This window comes from Haliotis cracherodii, unplaced genomic scaffold, assembly GCF_022045235.1.
Source record: "Haliotis cracherodii isolate W230 unplaced genomic scaffold, xgHalCrac1.p SCAF_10, whole genome shotgun sequence".
Classification (NCBI taxonomy): Eukaryota; Metazoa; Mollusca; class Gastropoda; order Lepetellida; family Haliotidae; genus Haliotis; species Haliotis cracherodii.
In genome coordinates this window covers 1,437,073-1,449,754 of record NW_027266265.1, presented here as the reverse complement: position 1 = coordinate 1,449,754, position 12,682 = coordinate 1,437,073, and the positions used below count along the sequence as shown (strand labels likewise).

Genomic DNA, 12,682 nt, shown 5'->3' with positions numbered 1-12,682 from the left:
CCTCACTGCATGACTTACATTGTACACAATGACTGTTACATGTACACTTGTATACTCCGATGGAAGCATAACATCCACGAGTACTTTCAGTAGAGAAAACAGAATTTCAGTAACTGTTACAAGTGCATATTATAATTATGGCATCCGAAGGCACACGCAAATCTAGTTTGTTTGGGTGATATAAACATATTTCATATACATGTATGTTCGAATAACAGAGTTCAGTAAGTAGGGTCTATTTATATAAACAGTGATGCCCAATGAGTGTTGGCCGACACGATGACTGTGGAATAAATTTGGAATTAAATATGTAAACAAAGCCAGTCCAGATTTATATACAAGCACGTCCAGCCAGCCCTATTCCACGGCATCAGGGAATTTGAAAAACAATAATTCGAGGAGAGAAAATTTAATGTATTGTGTAATAAGAGATTTCATAGACTATATGTCAGTCAAATGAGATCTGCCGAGACTTCTTGTCCCATTTATACATGATCGGGTACTGATCTACGATGACGCCAGTGAATTTCTAATATAGACTATGCTTCTACTATGAACCTCTGACGAGAGGGGCACCGCTGTTTTTGGTGTCATGTGGAGTGGAGTTAATCCTTCCTTCAGCGGTGTCACTCTGAAGCAGGAACAGAATCAGTTATACAGGGATACTTTGATCAACTGACACATTTACGTGAGTATTTACGAGTTGTGCAAGGTCAACGCCATGGCAACGAGGCGTTTGATGATTTCCTCCATTTCATCTATATCAGGATGTTAAATGTAATAGGACTTAAACATTTTCCTGAGACTGATTGAAAACATACCAAATTGCACGAGGAAGATGCCAACAAATGTAGGAAAAACATAAAAAAAACATAACAAAGTTGAAGTTAGACGTGGTGGACATATACTGGGACATTGTTGTTGTTTGTTGTTTAACGCCGCAATAGTTCAGCCATGCGACGGCGGTCTGTAAATAATCGAGTCTGAATCAGACAATCTAGTGATTGACATCATGAGAGAGAGAGAGAGAGAGAGAGAGAGAGAGAGAGAGAGAGAGAGAGAGAGAGAGCAGCCTGTCGAATTGAGTTCCCCGATCTAACAATGTTTATCATCTAGCTATGGCCTCATGCTTTCTGCGTGCATTTTCCGCACAGGTCTTCTTTGGGAACATTCTTGGCAGGTATCATTGAATGTGACGACAAGGACTGATGCTATTCACTCCACATGTGATCCCGGATTTTGTCGATGAGCGTAGGGGGGCGGTCGGGTAGCCTAGTGGTTAAAGCGAAGACCCGTGTTCGATTCCCGACATGGGTACAATGTGTGAAGCCCATTTCTGGTGTCCCCCGCCGTGATATTGCTGGAATATTGCTAAAAGCGGCGTAAAACCATACTCACTTACTCCGTGAGTGTAGGTGTCTCAGCAGCGAATTGAAATAATGAGTGAAATGTTAGTATATCTGGTGGTCTGGTGTGTTAGTTCACAGGCAAACATTATCCAGTCATCTCTGGGATAGCTCAAGAATACTCTACCCTCTCTATGTATATGTTGCCCTCATACCCTCTCCATGTTCCATTATTTCATGTCGCCAGTATATGTTGCCCTCCTACCCTATGTTCCGTTAGTTCTTGGCGCCAGTATATGTTGCCCTCCTACCCTATGTTCCGTTAGTTCTTGGCGCCAGTATATGTTGCCCTCCTACCCTATGTTCCGTTAGTTCTTGGCGCCAGTATATGTTGCCCTCCTACCCTATGTTCCGTTAGTTCTTGGCGCCAGTATATGTTGCCCTCTACATGTTTAACTGAGTCAAATACGATAGTAAGAAGTCTTCCGAGATTTTCACATTCTAACGGAAGGCCTGACCCATCAGGACATCCGTTATATTCTAATATGAGCACGTGAATATGGCTAATGTCACGTTCGTACTGGTTTCGATGGGATTGTTTGTAGCCATGTTTGCATCCGTCGTTTTGTGGATAGAGCGTCTGACGGGTGAGGGGAAGGTCGGTGGCTTGATTCCCGATAAAACAAGAACTAGTCGTCTCCAAGTCAGTGTGGGAAATTCATGTTAAAGTGGGGCAAGGTATCTCAGTGGGCTGGTGTCAACGATGATCAGAACTTAATGGAATCAGTTACAGCGGGACAAATACACCGATATACAGAGGCACTCGCACGCACGCACGGATGCACGCACAGACGCTGACAAGTATTCAAATATGGCGTCGTGTTGTTCTCCCAAGCGCCCTCTATGCTTGTGAACTCTGGGCAAGCATGTCAAAAGTCCTCCGTGGATTAGAACTCCCGCAACGCTACTTTGCCAGATCAATACCGACCTTCCACAACAGATCCCCGACTGATGTAACTTCTCAAACTCCTGGTCTCTTGACAATGGAAGCAGTGATTGGCAAGACTAAACTTGCCTACCTCGGTAGACTCTGTAGATGTAAAGCAGATTATTTCACAAAACCCTGTTTCACAACCGACAAGGACAGTACCTAAATGACTGTGTCTTAGATGCATACATATGTTGTTCAGAATAGGTCTTCAGCAACCCATGTTTGCCGAACAGGCGACTATGCTTGTCGTAAAAGGCGACTACCGGGATCAGGTGGTCAGGCTCGCTGACTTGGTTGATGCATGTCATCGATCCCAATTGCGTGGATCGATGTTCATGATGTCAATCACTGGATTGTCTGGTCCAGACTCGATCATTTACAGACCGCCGTCATATAGCTGGAATATTGCTGAGTGCGGCGTTAAACAACAAACCAATCAACCATGATCTACTTGGCATTACTATGAGGAGCACAAGCTCTTCCATTTCATTGAAACGTATCACAATGAAGGACATTTCCCACAAAGACAAATTGAAAAAAGAATCGTTAATAACACGGTAGCTCGACTTGAAAGACAGAAATGGATAGAAAAGGGGTCCACTCGCCAAGACCTGAAACGTTTTCATATGATACATGAAAGACTAGCTCCACACAGATTGTGGAATATGTGTGACCTTTACAACATAAATAGCAGGCCAATATATGCCCCCGTTAAACTCGGTATTTTACCCATAGCAACTGGTATATGTATGATGTGTGTATCAGGCTAATATATGCCCTAGTTAAACTCGGTATTTTACCTATAACAACTGGTATATGTATGATGTGTGTAGCAGGCCAATATATGCCCTAGTTAAACTAGGTATTTTACCTATAACAACTGGTATATGTATGATGTGTGTAGCAGGCCAATATATGCCTTAGTTAAACTAGGTATTTTACCTATAACAACTGGTATATGTATGATGTGTGTAGCAGGCCAATATATGCCTTAGTTAAACTAGGTATTTTAACCATAGCAACTGGTATATGTATGATGTGTGTAGCAGGCCAATGTATGCCCTAGTTAAACTAGGTATTTTACCCATAGCAACTGGTATATGTATGATGTGTGTATCAGGCCAATATATGCCCTAGTTAAACTAGGTATTTTATCTATAACAACTGGTATATGTATGATGTGTGTAGCAGGCCAATATATGCCCTAGTTAAACTAGGTATTTTACCTATAACAACTGGTATATGTATGATGTGTGTAGCAGGCCAATATATGCCCTAGTCTAAACTAGGTATTTTACCTATAACAACTGGTATATGTATGATGTGTGTATCAGGCCAATATATGCCCTAGTCAAACTAGGTATTTTACCTATAACAACTGGTATATGTATGATGTGTGCATCAGGCTAATATATGCCCTAGTTAAACTCGGTATTTTACCCATAGCAACTGGTATATGTATGATGTGTGTATCAGGCCAATATATGCCCCAGTTACACTAGGTATTTTACCTATAACAACTGGTATATGTATGATGTGTGTATCAGGCCAATATATGCCCCAGTTACACTAGGTATTTTACCTATAACAACTGGTATATGTATGATGTGTGTAGAAGGCCAATATATGCCTTAGTTAAACTAGGTATTTTACCCATAGCAACTGGTATATGTATGATGTGTGTAGCAGGCCAATATATGCCTTAGTTAAACTAGGTATTTTACCCATAGCAACTGGTATATGTATGATGTGTGTAGCAGGCCAATATATGCCTTAGTTAAACTAGGTATTTTACCCATAGCAACTGGTATATGTATGATGTGTGTAGCAGGCCAATGTATGCCCTAGTTAAACTAGGTATTTTACCCATAGCAACTGGTATATGTTTGATGTGTGTATCAGGCCAATATATACCCTAGTTAAACTAGGTATTTTATCTATAACAACTGGTATATGTATGATGTGTGTAGCAGGCCAATATATGCCCTAGTTAAACTAGGTATTTTACCTATAACAACTGGTATATGTATGATGTGTGTAGCAGGCCAATATATGCCCTAGTGTAAACTAGGTATTTTACCTATAACAACTGGTATATGTATGATGTGTGTAGCAGGCCAATGTATGCCCTAGTTAAACTAGGTATTTTACCTATAACAACTGGTATATGTATGATGTGTGTAGCAGGCCAATATATGCCCTAGTTAAACTAGGTATTTTACCTATAACAACTGGTATATGTATGATGTGTGTATCAGGCCTATATATGCCCTAGTTAAACTAGGTATTTTACCCATAACAACTGGTATATGTATGATGTGTGTAGCAGGCCAATATATGCCTTAGTAAAACGAGGTATTTTATCTATAACAACTGGTATTTGTATGATGTGTGTAGAAGGCCAATATATGCCCTAGTTAAACTAGGTATTGTACCTATAACAACTGGTATATGTATGATGTGTGTAGCAGGCCTATATATGTCCTATTTATACTAGGTATTTTACCCATAACAACTGGTATATGTATGATGTGTGTATCAGGCCTATATATGCTCTAGTTAAACTAGGTATTTTACCTATAACAACTGGTATATGTATGGTGTGTGGAGAGGAATGTAACGATGTTGTACTGCACCAGTTAGTAAACTTTGACAGTCTGGTGCAAGAAAGAAATAACCTCTATGAGAAACTGTTTGATTTACTGTGCCTTAACCAATATCTTAAAATAGAAGATTGTACAGACAACGAAGTGAGAGTTGTGACACTACTTTGTGGTATGGCACCTCTTGTAGAGGAGATGGCACTAGACACATGGGCTCAGTTCATATTTGTTTGTTTGTTTGTTGTTTAACTTCGCACTCACCACTTTTCCAGCTATAGTGTATCACGACTGTCTGTTGTCATGAACAACTTCAAATCCCTGTTAACAAAACAAGATGACCTTTGGTTGTTGATGATAACCTATTGACTCTTGTCAATGTGATAACAGTCGTATCACACAGCCACATGAACACAGTGTCGCCTAGATACTCAGTCAATACAGAGGGAATACTTCAAGCGCTGAAAACAGAAACAGTGTTGTGCCAGTATCATCCCTGACACTGACAGACATGAAGGTGTGCACGTGTCTGGTCCTCGTCTACACGTGTGTCCGGTTCATGGACGCTAGGTTCACATTTGAAGAGGATAAAAATACAGTCGTCATTTTCTCCGGAGAGCTGAAGATTGAGTTATGGAAGAACCCGTATCACATGGTGGTGTACGACAACACGACAGGGAAATCTATTGTTACAGAGCGCTCTGATAAAGGACATCGTCTTGGTTATGGAAGGTGGGCCGGAGAATATTTTCACATCTATGAAGGCTATTTATGGAGACTTGGGGACATTGTGGAATGGTACGAGGCCACGAGTCTTGTTTCGGTAAGCTACGGTTCCAATGACGTCACGGCATACATCGCCACCGACGACCCGAAGAACAGAACGATTGAGCTGAGACTGTATGACCTGCGTCAAAGGCAGTTCTCTTTCTCTTTCATAATGCCGGACGAGTCCATGAACAGAGTCAGGTGGACCTTGGACACTCCTGACGTCCAACACGAAGGATTCTACGGGTTTGGTGAGCGCTTCAACTCGCTGGATCAAAGGTTATACAAGGTCGGATGTTGGACGCAGGACGGAAGTTTCAGCATCGGCAAACTGTTTCCAAAGTTCCGGTTTCCAGGAGGCGAATCCAGTACATATGTCCCCATGCCGCTGTTTCTGTCAACGAAAGGGTACGGCTTCCAAATGGACACAACATACAGAGTGGAATTTGAGTTTTCTCACGTTTATATTGCTGAAATTCAAATAGAATCAAACATTTTTGCAGCAACCTTGTATGGAGGTCATAATGTCAGAGATTCCTTCAACAGAATCATCGAGACTAATGGACACTCACTTATACCTCCGAAATGGGCTTTCGGGCCTTGGAACCAGTTAGACGATGAGGTGACTGGGGTCAATATTTCCCTCCGCGCTGAGGATATGCTGCTAAAATATGACATTCCCTTTTCAATGAACGTCAATACTATGCATTTTCTCCCGGGAGGGGTGAACGAAAGCCTGTACCCCCAAATTCTGGCTCGAAACGAGAAACTGCTAAATATGGGAATCCCCTCGACGGCCTACTTTAACCCCATGGTTGAAACCTCCTACAACGGAACCTATGCGGAAGGTGCAAACAAGGGGTACTTCACCAAGAACGAGACAGGAGATCCGTACCAGTTCCTGTACGTGGCCGCGCACCTGTTCCAGGTGTCGCAGGTCGACTTCACCAACCCCGACGCAGTCGCCTGGTACCAGAGTCTTCTCCAACAAGGAATAGACCTCCAGTTTAAGGGCTGGATGTACGACTACGGCGAGTACACGCCGTCTAACTCCATCAACAGCCTCAACCAGTCGGGTCTAGAGTCGCACAACGAGTACCCGCTTCTCTATCAGAAAGCCTGTTTTGACCACCTGACAGCTAACAACACCCCCGGGTCGCCCTACGCCCCTGATTATGTGTACTACGTCAGATCCGGTTACACTGGATCTCAGAAGTACACGTGGGCGCATTGGACTGGGGACCCGTCTACCGACTGGACTCAAGGGAGCGGAATGATTGCGCAGATGAAGGGAAGTCTTAATATTGGTATTTCCGGCATGCCGTTCTCGGGTTCCGATATTGGGGGTTACGAGTGGTACACTGACCGGTCCCCGAGCCTGGAGCTCTGGGTACGGTGGACGCAACTTGGCGCCTTCAGTGGACTAATGCACGAGCAGGGAGGCGGGAAGGGGTTCGGGGCAAAGACACACATATTCGACACCCCTGCTGGGACAAGACTGTGGCGAAAATTTGCTAAACTGAGAACTCAGCTGTTTCCCTATATCTACACACAAGCTCATATCGCACATGAGACGGGCCTCCCCCTAATGCGGGCACACATTCTGGAGTTTTATGACGACCCAGAGGCTTTTCTTGTGGAGGACCAGTACATGTTTGGAGACAGTATCCTAGTCGCTCCAATACTCTCTGAAGGGTGGAGCGGGCGGGCTGTATACCTACCCAAAGGAGAGGCGTGGATTGACATCAGCAGCAACATGACGTATGACGAACCTGATGGTAGATTTCGCATCGGACAGTCGGAACCAGTAGCGGGGGGAACGTTTATCACAGTCAACGCTCCGTTAGATACTATTCCTCTGCTAGTTCGGGCAGGGACCATCATTCCGGCGTTCGATCCTCGCGTACAAGTTCTGAGGAAAGCGCCACACCCAAATGTTACCGGATATGACGAAATAAGGACTCTCCATCTGTGGGCGTGGCCAGACTCGACTGCCGCGTCGTCAGGACGTGACTGGCAAGGTAACACCTTCATAACGTTGCCGATGTCACTGTCGGTTGGCAAGGGGCTCGACGTATCTCTAAATGTGACGTCGGCTAATTATGACACTGTTATTTGCCAGATAGCCATCAATGGCGGGAGGTCCGTAAACTCGGTGAAGGTAGCCGGGGGAGGTCCGGATCTCACGGAGATGCCAACGTGGCAGGCTGTTGTCGATGATGCAGGAACAACCGCCGGTGCTTGGACGTTTGATACCACAAGACATATTCTGTGGATTAAAGTTGGCACCAAATCTATTGACATTAACGCTTTTTTCAAAGAATAGTCGTCCGTTACCTTCCGTTTTTTTCTGAAACGGCATTTGAACCTGAAAACAGCGGACGATGTTTTGTACTACATTCTGATTTAGATTTGTTTATGGCATTAACATACTTAAACTCTTTTTGTCAAAAATACCAAAACAATGCATTTTGAAATAATTGTGAAGCGTTGGCAACCAACTTTGACTTCTATGTGAAATAATGTGATGAAAAGTTTTTATATCCTTTATGTGTCATGAAAAGTGCATCGGTGGAATACATATCAAACATAGAATATTGCACAGCCAGTGGATATTAAACCGCTTCATAACAACCAATCTTCTTGATGGCTACAAATATCACCTCACTGCAGATATCTCACTGCCGTCATGGCAGCATGGCTATAACAATGTTATGTTTTTGTATACTGAACAACAAAAGTTCCTGTGACATTGAATAAGATTTAATGCAAAGTTATGTTTTTTACCAAATCTGAAACAATTTTGGTTTGCAACAGATAAAAGACTCCTGTAAGTGTTCAAATGGTTTAATTTGCCATACTGACTTCATAAAATGCGTGATTTCATAAAAAAAAAAACATGAACATGCCAAAATGTCAATTTACAAATCAATAGCGTGTGTGTCCACCTCTGGTTTCGATGCAAGCAACACATCTTTGTCTCATGGAATGGACCAGGCGTCGCACAAAGTATCTGTCCATATCTGCTGGAGCATGTTTCGAAGTTCCTGGAGTGTCTGTGGAACACGTGGTTGACGTCGATCCATCTCATCCCACATGTGCTCGATTGGTGAGAGATCCAGGGGATGACATGCACGTTGTTTTGTTGAAGAGATCCCTGAACAACTCGAGCAATATGAGGCCGGGCGTTTTCATGTTGGAAGGTAATGCCTGGGCCGTGACGACGCAAAAACGGTAAAACAACAGGGCTGATCATCTCGTCGCGGTAGCGCTGTCCATTGAGATTTCCCTCTACCACTATCAAACGGGTCCTCTGTCTTGCTGTAATCCCACCCCATACCATAACGCTGCCGCCCCCGAACCGATCTTCTTCCATGACAAAATGATTGACGTAACGTTCACCTCGACGTCGTTACACTCGAATCCGTCCATCGCTGTGGCTGAGGTGAAAACGAGACTCGTCAATGAATATGGCCGTCCAGCGTAGACGCTGTCTGCACCACTGTGGCGATTCTTCTGGCGACAATCCCTGCACATCTGAGGCGACGTGAAATGCATGGGGCTTTCATAAAAGTCAACTTTTGCATGGAATGCATGCTCTTCTTTTCTGTAGCAGTTGCGTTTTTGTGACTTGATTCCATACATGTACTACAATATTTAAAACCAAACTTTATTTACTAAAATATTGGTGTCAAGGAACTTTTGTTGTTGAGTATATCAAGTGAGCTGCAGTGACTTCGTACTATTTGCGGATTTACGGAGAGTATTACTATCAAGATCCCAAAAGAGCGCAAAATTGACTGACTAAAAGGAATAAAAAATGAAAAAGATCGGTTGCATACTTTCAGACCAACTATATTTATTTATTTACGTCACGTACATGCGCATATATTTCACTGCATACGATTTACCAGTATTAAGCTAAAATCATCACAAATACTAACTGATTGTCCAGATGCCGCCAATAGTTGCAACACCCACTAACACCCACCCCCTCACTCACTCACTCACTCACGCACTCGTCTACCCCGCCTACATGGATGAACGTATCAGATTACAATGCACACTTGTATCCTCATTCAAGGCATCAAATCATTACGTTGTATATATGTGGTTATTATTTAGCTTGAGTGAAATATATTATTGCTGCATACGTTTATGTGTCCGGTCATAGTATTACCCAGAGTTACTATATTTACATCTTAGCTTCATATAATTCAGTATTTGCACAATATGTTCCAATTCAAAATAACGGGCAAGTTGTTTCTTGAATCGGAAAGTAGTGATGGTGTCTTGGTATGGGGAGTGAATGATGTTTTCGACCGCAGTCAGCATTACCAACGTCTCGTGTCCAGAAACCTGTGACAGAGGTCGATGACACAATCAGCACGTGACACGTTGTACCATCCAAACTTACTATTTGGTTCATTTGTTTGTTGTTTTACGCCGCACTCAGCATTTTTTCATGGCAGCTACATGACTGCAGTCTGTAAAAGATCGAGTCTGGACCAGACAATCCAGATGGGATGCGATGACATGCATCAACCAAGCCAGCGAGCCCAACAACCCGATCCCGTTTGTCGCCTCGTACGATAAGCATGGGCTGCTGAAGACCAATAGTAACCCGGATACTGGTTCCCATGACAAACAAGAAGGGTGTGTGTGTGTGTGTGTGTGTGTGTGGTGGTGGTGGGGGGGTGGGGTTGCTATGGAGGTCAGTCGGTCTACAGATCGGTCAGTCGGTCTGCCTGTAAATAATCGAGTCTGAAACAGGCAAATCAGAGGTTGGTACTATGAGCGTCGCCGGGTAAGTCGGGGACGAACCTGAACTATTCTTTATTGTATGAAAGGCCACAGGCCCATATACAATGGAGTTACATATCATATTTTATAAGATACAAATTCAAGGTAACAATTCACTTCGTAACAAAAACGCATGTTTTATGTACAAAGCCAGTTGATGTTGTGTTATAAGATCCTTGCAAGACAGTAACGAAGACAATGTTATAGCATTAACATGAGATAAAGACCACTGCGGTAAGTACTTGTTTCTTAGATTTTCGTATATAGGGCAAATAAACATAAAATGGTATTCATCTTCGACAACAATGTCACAGAATGGGCATTTCTCAATAGATGTAAATCTCCCTGTGTTAATGTTTATCATTCGGGCCAAGTCTAAAACGAATAATGATGTTACGAAAATGCCTGTACCGTAAGTTTGATAAACAAGATTCTGGTTCAAGCAATTACTTGAATTGGCGATAGGTATCATATCTTGAACTTTCGTAAATATCTGAATGTCATTTCTGATGGAACATATCAATGGCAAGCATGCGAAAGTACTTTATGAAAACATTTGAATTACCAATTGTCAGGGACAGCCAAATGAAACCAAAACCATATGTAAAAAGCAATGTACGTATGTAAGAAGCCCATGTGTTCTTTCCTAGACTATCGATGTGTACAAGCATGTTGTAGGCTTTCTTAGGTAATCGGTGTTCAGGTATAATTATTATTTTACACCAATACTTCAAGCAACGAGTGTAAGATCCAATGTACAATGGGAATCTCCCGGTCTTATTTAGCCGCAACAACAAAAAGCAAGGGGTCTTTTCTAACAAGGGCTAATTTGGACCTTTTGGGACCACGAATCCGTATGCGCTGGGCCAAGGCGTGTTGCCTTCTACTTCCCTGTACGAGGGCCCATTCGTCTACTCGATGTGCAGAGTTGCGTCCCTTGGCCACGCCAAAAACCTATGATTGTTGGTTCGAATCCCTGTTTCGCCGAGATTATATTTGTAGATTGGTAAGCACCATACCGGTGCTCGTGTGTTTCATCAAAGCGATTAACGCCTGAGACCTGCATCACTTCGGGATGTCCTCCACATTAAGCTGACACGCCGTGATACTGTTCAAAGCGGCGTTAAACCCAACTGACTCGCTCCCTGTACCTGATCTGGGGACATTGGGTACATCACCAGACGCCCTGCACACAAACAAGTATCAGTCAGTTACTTATATTTTACGCCGCTTCAAGCAATATTCCAGCTCAATAGCGGTAGGGAACGCCAAGAGAGGGCTTCACACATTGTACCCATGTGGGGAATCGAACCCCGATCATCAGCGGGACGGGGGGACACTTTGTCCACTAGACTACGCCTTTGTCTTTTTGGGATTAATTTTGCCTCACCAAACATTTTTTTGTCTTAAAAACACAACGTGTTTAGGGTAAATCACCTCGCATTGTCTGGCTCCCTAGACTATCATTTAGTCTATGAAATCTTATATTACACAATACCCTTCTCGACAAAACAAAACATTCTCGGTGCTGATTCATGGAATAGAGCTAGCTAGAGCTTCCTAGACTTGCTTTTGCTGCGACCCGTGAAGATCCGGGGTAGAGTAGGTCTTCACAACACATGCTTGCCGTAACAGGCGACTACGCTTATCGTAAGAGGCGACTAACGGGATCGAGTGGTCAGGCTCGCTGACTTGGTTGATGCATGTCATCGTATCCCAATTGCGCGGATAGATGCTCATGATGTAAATCAGTGGATTGTCGGGTCCAGACTCGATTTACAGACCGCCGTCATATATAGCTGGAATATTGCTGAGTGCGGCGTTAACCAACAACCAAACACAGTCATGGTGCAGGACTATCTGGCTCCCCTCCCTTCAAAGAAAGTGTATGCCTTGAAGTACCCAGAGAATAATACTATCTTTAACACAAATGTCCATGTTAAATAATAATACATTGCATACATTTGTTCACAAAATGTGCAAGTGTAATGGATGTGTAAAGCGATGTACAAACACGCATCTAACTGCTATTCCACCCTCGCAGAAATAAGATAAAACACAAGGACTGTTTTAACACGTTTGTGTCCATGTCTGCACAGTAAATTCAGAGAATAACAGGTTGTGAAAGGCGTTCAAATCATCATATTCGGATTGAAAGTGACAAATGAACACTA

At 43.1% G+C, this 12,682-nt stretch overlaps 1 protein-coding gene across 1 annotated transcript; it reads left to right on the top strand.

Annotated features, from left to right (window-relative positions):
- Nucleotides 1-5,390: 5,390 nt before the first annotated feature.
- Nucleotides 5,391-8,370, top strand: LOC139444886 (sulfoquinovosidase-like). The gene has a single exon (XM_071225894.1). It carries the CDS (start codon nt 5,449-5,451, stop codon nt 8,029-8,031), a length of 2,583 nt encoding a protein of 860 aa, XP_071081995.1. The 5' UTR covers nt 5,391-5,448; the 3' UTR covers nt 8,032-8,370.
- The last annotated feature ends 4,312 nt before the right edge of the window (nt 8,371-12,682 follow it).